Source organism: Lathyrus oleraceus, chromosome 7 (assembly GCF_024323335.1).
Source record: "Lathyrus oleraceus cultivar Zhongwan6 chromosome 7, CAAS_Psat_ZW6_1.0, whole genome shotgun sequence".
Taxonomy (NCBI): Eukaryota; Viridiplantae; Streptophyta; class Magnoliopsida; order Fabales; family Fabaceae; genus Lathyrus; species Lathyrus oleraceus.
The window spans coordinates 148,244,330-148,254,923 of record NC_066585.1 but is presented as its reverse complement, the minus strand read 5'-3'; the positions used below and the strand labels follow the sequence as shown (position 1 = coordinate 148,254,923).

The window sequence follows — 10,594 nt, the reverse complement described above, 5'->3', positions numbered from 1 at the left end:
TCAACCCATGTGATTAAAAATTACAGACTTCTTACACTAGCGATCTAGCTAGGCCTTCTAGATGACTTACTCGCCCATAAAGATAAAGGGGGGTAAGGATTCAAGAACTGCAGTAACTCAAGGAATAATTAACCTCAGTAGATACTCGAAGATAGCCCCCTCAACTACTTAGATCGCCAACTACTCAATCAGAGAGTCAAACAACCAACTATTTCTTCACCACCAGCAGCGGATTCGATGCTATACTCCTTAGTAGAACTAGGCAAGCTCCCCCTTTTGGCCCTAGAAAAGCTAGCTTTATTTTTCCTTCGCAAAATGTATAAGCCAAGTCTTGTTCTGGTTAATAATAAGAGCCCCTTAGCCGATGAAAACAAACAAGAAGAGACATTTGAATTATTATAGCGGGGTTTTTCAATTCAACCGAAACTCCGAAGTCAGATTCCTGGATGCCCCACCTGGGGAAATCCTGGGCACTCAAGTCAACCCTGACTGTCTCTCTCTCCCTACTAGATAAACGAGTGGATTCTCTTTGGCGCGGAAAGTGAGCTTAGTTTCTTCGCCTCAAGTCAGAGCTCTTGGCTTGCTTTCCTCTCTAGTACATGAATTTTATCTCCCTACTGTGCTGTAAAGACAGACTCTGTCCCTTAGTGAAAGCGAAAAAAAAAGTAAATTCATGTGAGAGTTGCAAGAATCGGAGGCTGCTTAGAATTAGGAGTCTGACCTTTACCTTTCTTTGGTGCATTCGTCTCTAAGCTCTAAGTATGTTATTTCTTTACGAATATGTTTTTTTTTAATGTCATTATCTTCCCTTCCTCGCCTCGGTAAAGTAACTAATACCAGTCTCGATCTCCTCTAGGGCTAAATATAAGTAAATTAGTCCTTCTATCCCGAATTCCTAGTCTTACTCTTTTACCTTCTTATCTGATTTAACTAGTCTCAGGGACATCTCTTTACATCCGGCCATTCCTTCTTACCTTTTTAATTAACTCCTAATGCCGAGATAAGGCATTGGTATGTTTTATTTTGTTTTGCCTGCAAGGGTATAAGAAGAAGTAAGGAAAGCACAGCTTTGGCTTTCCCGGGATCTCTCCTTGGCTTACTGGACTTCCTGCTTTACTTCTTTACCGAATTACCCGATTGCTAGCACAGGAAAGAGGGAGAGAAGGAGTGTAATAAATTTAAAACCTGATTCCCCGCACGCAACAAGCTTTAAACCGAATTCCTTACAGCAGTAGCTGTGCAGTGGGAATAGTCGCCAAATAGACTGAATTAGTCTTAGTGCCGTAGTAGGATTGATTACCTTCGTCACCTTCCCTCTGTCCCTTAACTGCTGACAGCAAGCATTCCTGGGGCAAGTAATCTGTCAAAGAATAGAAAAGAGAAGTAGCATCCTCCTGGTGGAAGGTTTGAAGGAAATAAATCATCAGCTGTGGGATGCTTAGACGGTACTGGTGCTTGAGTAAGCGGTGCTCCCTTTCTGTTTGCAATTACCGCTGCAGAATAGTCATCCCTAAAAGAAGCTGTTTTCAAATTAAAATAGGTTGCTTTTAGATTAGAATAGGTTGTTCTCGAATAAGCTCTTTGAAAGATAACTGAATGCGTTTAGTCCCTTGGGGATGGGTCTGCATGCACTCAGGGGCTCTTTTTAGCACTTTTGAGGAAGTGAAGACGAATAGTCGACTTTGTTGCCTGCTTGACGGCTTTCATCTCCTGATGTAAGAAAAGGTGTTCTATCGCATTCTTTTAGCTGCAAGGGAACCGTCTGTAGTGGTTGAAGTAGAGCCAAGCAGCGATGGACTAAGCGAGTCAAATAACGCTGGTGCGAACCATGTTGGATGACGGGTGAGGGTGAGAAAGAAGTCCTGCTCTGCTGCCCTGTGTTAAGCAAAGTGAGTTTACTTCGTTTCAGGCCATGTTATTCAGTCTCATGGAACTAAACTCTTAGATGCAGCATGCAGCCGCCTCCATCCATCGGCACATCCGCCCCGCTTAGCCGCATTGTTCATCTTGAAAGGGAGCCGCGAGGTGCTGTCATGTCAAGCCCAAGGTTCGTTCTACTGCTGTCAAATTTCTGCCATTTACACGGGGGGTCTTCTTGCAACGATCTTCGTTTCTTCAGGAATGGTGTCGGTCAATTGGTGTATAGGCCATCTCGGTCTAGTTTAGAATTGACCTCTCTTTTAAATCCCGCTTCCTTGTTAGCTGGGAAACCCCTCCTCTATGAAGCAGAGAATGATCGATCGAAGACTGAGAAGATAGAATAAATAATATGTTTTAAGCATCGGTTGCGACATCGAATGAGACTTATCCAGGGAGCAAAGGGAAAAGGAAGACCGAGTGGGATCCAGGAAACTAGCGGACTGATCACTAATAAGGCTCCGTCCATCTGAGGAGGAATGCTGCTAAGAGCGGATATGCCCCATCTCTCGAGAGAAAAGTCCCTAAACTAAAGTATTCCTCCAACAGGTAATTCGTCGAAAAGACTAGCATCGTCTTTGTCACAAAGATGTGGAACTTCGATATAGAAGCTCTTTCGCCGCTATCCTAGCTAAACTTGTCTCGTTCGCGAATGAACCCAACGTCAGGAAATGAAAGAGGCCGCCCTAAGCACCATGCCTGTTTTGATCCTTGTTCCCCTTCTCGCCTCGCCCTATCCGACTGGACACCACATCTCGTCTTCAACTCATTCCGACACTGTGAGATCCTATGGTCACGCCTTAGTCCGAAGGGCTAAACGGGCTTTTGGGCTTTATAAAGAAATGTGACTCTCCACCTATTTCATTGTGTGCTTACCCCCCTTCTGCGCTAAAAAAAAAGATAGTAGATAACGTAAGACTTTGCTTGGCTTGCTCCGAGCCATCTTGTTAAGGAAGGGCGGCTAGGGTGGGAAATGAAGAATCATGGAATTCAAAATAAGGAGATGAGAAGGAAGACTCTTAGTTGTTGAATGCGAGCCACTACATAGGTGGAATTTTATAAGCTCCTTTAGGCCCGGCTAGCCCGTAGAGCCCGGCCAGAACCACACGTGCAAGTTTCCCTGCATGTGGCTCGTCCGTGATAACTTATTCGGATTTGCGCGAACTAGCGGACCGATCACTAAGTGGGGATGCTCCCTCCAGCATGAGCGAACCTTTTCGAAACAGGTTAGGAATGGGCCCAGCCAGGTTCTATTGATTATGTCCCCTTCCCCCTTGTCTTGGGGCGTCTTTGGCTTTACGAGAGAAAGCCCGCCATAAAAGTCTTTATCTTCTCGTCCTGGAGAATATTCCGGTGCGTCCACAGAAGAGGAAATTGCAATGCATCTTGCTCAGCAGGCGTAGCTTGGAGTGGGAGTGTAGCGTGGGTAAGGTAAGTGGCCGCCAGAGAGGAAGCCGGCCTATTAAGCGCAGCTAAGCTAATATGCGCCGGAGAAAGCCTGGTGCCGGAGGTAAGCTCTATTCTTTTCGGCCCGGAGCATTGATTCCCCATAACGAATAGGCTAGCTCTATCTCTCAATTGCCTATCCTGTGCTCGAGAAGGTCCCCCAGTTCCTCGGCAGCACCTCGAGGTGCGTTTAGTTGTCTTACATGAGACTCGGGGTATTCCTCACTCCATGGCACCTTTCGCTCATCCATTCCGCCCGTCCAGACGCGGCGCCTTTTTTCATTATCATCTACCGCCCTTCTTTCCTCCCGGCTATTCACGCATGAAGATCGTCGTATGTATGCTCGACTTCGGTTGCCGGTGCGTGTAGGTAGGAGTACATTATGGCAGGATCAGTCACCCGGGCAAACCAACCCTCCTCCAAGAAGAATTGTGCTATGCCCTCCCGATCCCTATAGAGCGAAAGAGCTGCCTGGTGATCCCTAGGTTGCAGCACGTCCGGTCGTTAACTCCTCGCGCCGCTGCCGCCGTTTCTAGGACCGACCGACGCCTCACCTGCACAGGTACCTACGTAGTGTCGGTCGCACATTCAACATAGCGTTCGGACTCATGTGCCTTCCAGAACCTGGGGTATTCGAGCCAGCTGCGTACGATTAGCCAGCCTTGCGGCTGCAAAAGGATTAGACATCCTCCCATGCTACGGTTCCCTGCGGTCCGAACCCGGTGCCGCATTAGGTTAGGGAGCTGGGCTTTTTTCGCTCCTCTCACATTCATTCGTTCGAGCTGCTTCGCTCCTCCGCATCCCAAAGCGCGCTGCCCTCCTAGGCGCGAAACACTAAGTAATCCAAGCCAACCCACATTACTGACCCCGGTGTGTCCAGTATAACCACTCGACCGATCTCATCCACTTGAAAATTTGTGTAAAAGTTGGTAATTCGACTTTCTAATAGAGTTGTTAGTTCCGCAGCTCTTACAGAGAATTCCATATTTTTTTTAAATGAATTTTACCGGGGTAATGCCGCAAAAGGGGAATCCATCAAGGACTGATTTATCTTTGATTGATTGAAGGTCCTCGCCTAGCCTCTTAATAAGTTAAGGTCCCATTTCCTTTTCTTGATCTAATCCCTTCTTATTAAGATCGGTTAATCGTCTTTGCAGTGAGTGTTCGGGCAATACTTTTTTGCTTGAGCCATTCTGTAATCATTCCATACCTTCTACATTCTTAGTCTTCGCTATACGACAACAAGGGGATTGGACTACTTATATATAAGACTGGAAGGCTGCAACTGGAGGCAATTGGACGAAAGTTGGTAAATAAATTCCATGCCTTAAGCATAGTAAAGTCACACATCCACTAAATGCAATAAAAATAAGGACGAAAAAGCAAATTTATTACTCCCTTGCAGGCAAAAGAAAGAACGCATACCAATGCCTTCTCTCGGCCTAAGGATAAGGAGTGTTTTCTAGGATGCTAAAGAAAAGAGATGGCTAAGGGGCGTAGCGGGAAGTCAAGCAGGAAAGTCATCAGTGACGGCGTATTCTCTACCCGACAAGAGCTATGTTGATGCCCCCTACCAAGGGGTAACTTCCCGGTTCATAAGCCCTTCCCTTCCATTATTAAATCCATCCATGACATTGTGTATATAACAAAACCCACTTGACCTTCCCGCTTGCCTGTAGAATCAGAAAAGCAAGCTCAAATCCCTGTCGAATCTTTTGCCTGCCGACCTATTGCATTAAAGACCGGCAATCGAATCTTTGCTTGGCTTGACGATCCCTTTCGAATCAGCTGAAAGCCCGACCCCTTCCCAATGTTTTCAAAGCGGAAGGCAGAATCTCGGATAGTTGGTTCATGCGTTAGGTCAACCATTCCTCTAGCATTCCGAAGTGAGAAGCCAAGTGAACGAGCCCTGTTTTTCGAGAATGCAAGTTCCATTCGCAAAGCCCAAGCAAAAAGCGAGTAGACCGAACTGCTTGCTTATGTGAGGTTCTTTCCTCTCGCTTGTTCATCTTGTTTTGAGTACTCGACGAAATAATAGCATAAGAGAAGATATTGGACAATTGAGTCCACTTCGATATCACACCTATTTGAGTCGGGAGTTCCTCCTTTGATTCTAGCCTTGCTTGGGAGGGAACCAAAGAGTATCTCGGATAGCCTTTTTTGCGTTCGGGCATGCCCATATTCAGCGACCTACTGGATGCTGGATTAAGAAAGGAATAAACAACACGAGTTGCCGCGCTATCGGAATACAATTGATTCAACAAGCACGTATGGATAGGTTGGGCATAGCTATTTCAATCTCTCTCGCACTCGCTCTCCTGATCGACCAGACTGAATCGATACAATGAAGATAACAGATGGGAGAGTGACCCTAAGTACAATGATTGCCTGCCCTATGAGGTACCGTATTGGGCTCATGTTTTTCTTTTGCCCATCCATCAGGCATCAGGGGTGATCCATTAAAACATTGTCCACAGGCCCGACTTAATGGGGATCCATTTACATAATCATAATCTAACCAGTGGTCACATTCAAAGGATATAAGAATCGGTCTATCATGCACTTAGTTTAATCTAATGGATCCTTGGTGCATACTTTAGAAGGTAATTTTGCCGAAGATTATTTATCGACGCATGCGAATAGCTAGAAGAGGGGAAGACTGGCAGAGCATAAAGTCATGGGGTTTGGTTTTGCAGATCATCATCCTAAGTGGTTGAATCCAACCTGAGGTATGTTATATTATAGATAGAGATCTTGATTGATGCATGGGTCTTCCTTTCTGATTTTTAGTATGGGTTTCCGCCTCATCCGGTACATGTATCTAAGCTGGTAGTATCAAGTCGACGATACATTAAGACTTGTTGTTCGATAGGCAAATATAGGAACTATTACCACCCTATTATAATATAATAATAGAATTACGGACCCATATCTACAAATAGGATATCCGTGAGAGACTTTCTTTTACTAAAAAGAATGAATGCATTGATTGCATTTCAAGTGAGATGTCCAAGAGAAAAGGAACGAGGTTTTGAAGCGACGAGAACAAAAAATCGTGAATGAAAGAGCGTGACGAGTTTTTCTCCATTCGAGATGTTAGAAGGTGCAAAATCAATAGGTGCCGGAGCTGCTACAATTGCTTCAGCGGGAGCTGCTGTAGGTATTGGAAACGTATTCAGTTCATTAATTCATTCCGTGGCAAGAAATCCATCATTGGCAAAACAGTTATTCGGATATGCAATCCTGGGCTTTGCTCTAACCGAGGCTATTGCCTTGTTCGCATTAATGATGGCCTTTTTGATTCTATTTGTTTTCTAAGTTTATCCTTTTGAAAGGTGTAGTCCCTGAGGACGAGGCCCCCAGCAATGGGGGGAAAGAAGAGTGGGTACGCGGGCTTCTTTCACTTTCGTTTTGGAGAGAGCATTGTGGAGTGGAGCAGCAAAAGGCATAAATAAGGGGAAGCGGCGGATTCCCCGAAAAACGCCTTAAAATAGCGAAGGTTCTGGAGGAGCTTTCCACAAACCGTGATTCCTTGGTAAATGTAAATTCGGGGCAAAAGGCGGCCTACGAATTTATTTTATTATCGCCGTGCACGATTGGGAATCAAAGGGACTAGCAGACGTACCATGAGACTTTCTCGTCGTTAGTTTGCTTGCTTTGTTTCCGGGGAGAGGTGAGCCGCTTACGCTGTGAGGAGACAGGAGCTCTCGAGCTTAGAGAAGTTCCCTAGGCCAGACAGAGGTCTAGGGGAGTCCGGATAGAGGACTCTTTAAACTAAACCGGTGGGCCCGCATATGTAGGAAGGCTTAAGCTTTCGAACTGCGTAACAAAAGCGACTCCTTGTTGGTGTAAGATAGGTGTTGGTCCGATTCACCAATGTAAGTTATAACCTGACGGGTCGTTCGTGTGGAGAATCTCTCTCGTGACTCAGGATTTCTTGATCTTAGAGTGACCCTACCCAACTAACTCTCTCTAAGTAAGAGCTCGCCCTGACTTAGTCTTCTCGATAGGAATGAGAGAAAAGGTCAGTCCTTCTCCTGTGAGAGACTCCGAAGTGGGCTGCTTTCAAGGGCTATAATTTCCCTGTTTCGACGTGAGATTGGCTTAGCTTGCTTGGTCTTTCTGTGTACCTAGAGTAAGTCTTCCCATAGAGCTTCAAAGATTCTGGTCTGGTTCGAGAAGCCTTATAAAGTCGGATCCTTTTTTTAGTAAAGTACCCGTGGGATTCGATTTGCCAACTGATCCGAGGGTCAGGAACGGGAAAAGAAGAATAAGTAGGACAGGCTCGAGGTCAATTCTTTCTTTTAGGAGAGATCCCACCCCCCTTCTTTAGCACTTGTTCGTAATAAAAGACTTCCTTCTCGTTCTCGGTGAAGGAATCGGAGCAGCTATATAATCAGCATCTTACTCTTTAACGGCAAGCTCAGCAACGATAAGTTTTCCTCTGCTGGAAAGCAGTCCTTCACGGATATGGGAGCTTACTCCGCTGTTGCTGGTTTAGTAAGCATTTCCCTTATGATTTTGAAAAAGGAATGGATAGAGAGGAAGGCTCCAGGGTTTCTTTCTCTTGGTGTCAACATAGGAATGGGAGCTGTTTGAATGGATGCCTTTTTCCCTTGTTGAATCAGCTGAGAATCCTCTTCTTTTTCTTCCGGGAATGAGCTGTTGTAAGGCCTTGTCTTTTTCGAAAGCTAAACCTAAAGCATATTTATTTTTTTCTGGAATAGGTGAATCCATGCTTATTTATTTCCTTCCCGAGTTGAGAACAGAGGACAATCCCACCCTAGCTATTGGACTTTGATCCTTATCGACTTTGACCGAAAGAGCTATTCTTTTCCTGAGACTGGGAAGCGTAAGGCCGGAAAGAAAGTCTTGTACGAGGTTCAGTTCAGGCATAGCTACTGGAAAAGAAGTCATGCCTCATTCTTATTGATGTAGATGGGCACCAATGGCTGAAATGAGAAAGGGCTTCGCTATGAATCCGTAACGACGTACCGACTGGCTCTCCGATAGACTCGTAGATAGAATGGCCTTTCATCGACCCCTTTCTACTCACCCAGGAACCGAACCGAGGAGACAAAGAAAGATAGAAGAAGAATTCTTCTTTTTTTCGCCCGAGGGTTCCTTTAGAGAAGAATCACGCTAAATAGATAGGATCCATTTCCACCAATTTCAGCAATTACAAAAAGTAGCGAATGGAAAAAACGGAGTAGCGGGTCTCTCAGGTTAGAAAAGGAAGAACCGAAAGAAGATCTCTAGTTGAGCCTTTACGCCTTTACTATTCAGAGAAATGTCCCACTCTTGGCACACAATCTCTAGGATAGGTTCCTAAACGTGCTATATCTAGGGACAGGACAAGGGTCTTAGCGAAAGAGGTAGGGCGAAAAGCGACCAACCGAGAGGGGCTATGTGCACTTAACGTGATCGATGGATCTTTCTTTTATTACGCGTGTACCTATCTCCAACTCCGATAGGGGAAAGAGATTGAGGATAGTTTGACATAACCAGGCATTCATTCCTTAGTCACGAGTGAGCAGCTGCTTCTCCTAAAGACTGGGCTCCCAAGGCATAAGAAAAAGATAAAGCGGATTAGGAAAGATTCCAAAGATTGCTTTACTCATAGACAGGGTTCAGGTTAAGTACGCTTAAAATAAAAAGGATAAAAGAAATTAATACTAAAAACTGAGGGAGGTGGGAAAGGTCCGGGCTCTTCTTTCTTTGATTTGAAAAGAAGGTGAGAGCCTTAACCCTCTGGTCTGTGGGTAAACCATTAAAAGAAAGAAAGCAAGTGTCCTGCCTGAGGAGCAGTTTATGAAACAGAAATCCCGAGTAAACAGGCTTGAAGCTGGTGATCAAAACACTAGCTATTTTCACAGAGTTGTCAAAGCCAAAGCTGCTAAGAGCAGAATTCTATCTATCACCTCTGCTACAGGAGATTGAGGAACCTGCTTTGATTAAAAAGGAATTCTTGCAGCATTTCAAGAATTTCCTTGGAACTGCAGATAGCAATGGTTGAGGTGGTGACACTGAAGAGATCAGATCATTGCTAAGCCATTTTATCACTGATGAGCAAGGATCTGCACTGGTGGCTCTTATGACGGCTGATGATGTTAAGAAGACAATCTTTCTAAAGGCAAATAAGGCACAAGGACCTGACGGTTTTACTTCGGAATTCTTTCAATCCAGCTGGAGCATTGTGGGGAAAATAGTTACCAAAGTTATCCTTGAATTCTTCTCTTCCTTCAAGCCCACAGCCAGCCGATTATCTTCAATGTGAATGTGCCATTTTATCGGGAAAATTTGAAGCAATCACTTTTCCCTCTTTAGTGACAGTTCAATCCTGCCAGTTGAGCGTTTTATCGGTCTTTTTGGATTAAAGTTCATTTTAGCCCTACCTAAACTGGCATAAAAATGTGACAGTTGATCATTTTCCCCGTCTTTTTGGCATAATCTAAACGACAAAGTAGGATCAGAAGGCTTACGCACCCTGGGTATACGACGATATGAGTTCGCTTCGCACCTTGCCCAGCTTTCAGGAAAGATCCGATGCAGCTATCGAGAGATATAAGCTTGCCAGCCCGGAGTGGAGGGAAAGAGTAGCTCCTTGCCAGCAGCTTAAAATTCTACAGTGGTTCAGTCTGATTCGTTCATCCGGAAGAAAGGAGGGATATGAGGATTTTCACAAATCAGCTTCCTAATCACGAAGCTAAGGCCTCAGGAAGAGGGGCGTAGCGAAACAAATCCTTTAACAGCAGCAAAGACTTCGGATGGGAAACCTTATCTTAATAGGAAGTGGCCAAGAATCATCGCTCCAAGATAAATGCCCAATCAATTGAATTCATACCAGGTGAAAGGCGATCGGCCAGCGAGGAATTAGCCATAGAGAAGGGAAAGCTCCCAACCCAAGTGCAAGTGCCATCCTAAAATTAAGCTGTTGGAGGGATATCCTCTGCTATTGACGATGCTGTTATTGGACTCGCTTGGCTCGGCTGGTCTCACTGGAACTCAGGGTTGGAGGAAGAAGGGCTACTATAGACTAGAGGGGAGGCCTTCTCATACCCAGTTAACTGATTTAAGGGAAAGTCCCGGAGCGGAGAAAGCGATCTGACTTATGAATGAAGCAGGGGAAGAGACTGACTATCTTGCCGCTGCTAGTCTATTTTGGGAGAGTTGTTTGTTTACTGAATGCCATGCTGCTGGTACTGGTATTAGTACTAGAGCAGGTATTCG

At 45.2% G+C, this 10,594-nt stretch overlaps 1 protein-coding gene across 1 annotated transcript; it reads left to right on the top strand.

Annotated features, from left to right (window-relative positions):
• The first annotated feature begins 4,247 nt into the window (after positions 1-4,247).
• LOC127107510 (ATP synthase subunit 9, mitochondrial) lies at positions 4,248-6,752 on the top strand. Its single transcript, XM_051044786.1, has one exon. The coding sequence runs from the start codon at positions 6,458-6,460 to the stop codon at positions 6,680-6,682; it is 225 nt and encodes a 74-aa protein (XP_050900743.1). The 5' UTR covers positions 4,248-6,457; the 3' UTR covers positions 6,683-6,752.
• Positions 6,753-10,594: the final 3,842 nt, after the last annotated feature.

Coding starts and splice junctions, on each gene's coding strand:
- LOC127107510 (XM_051044786.1), top strand. CDS start 6,458: ATGTTAGAAGGTGCAAAATCAATAGGTGCCGGAGCTGCTACAATTGCT.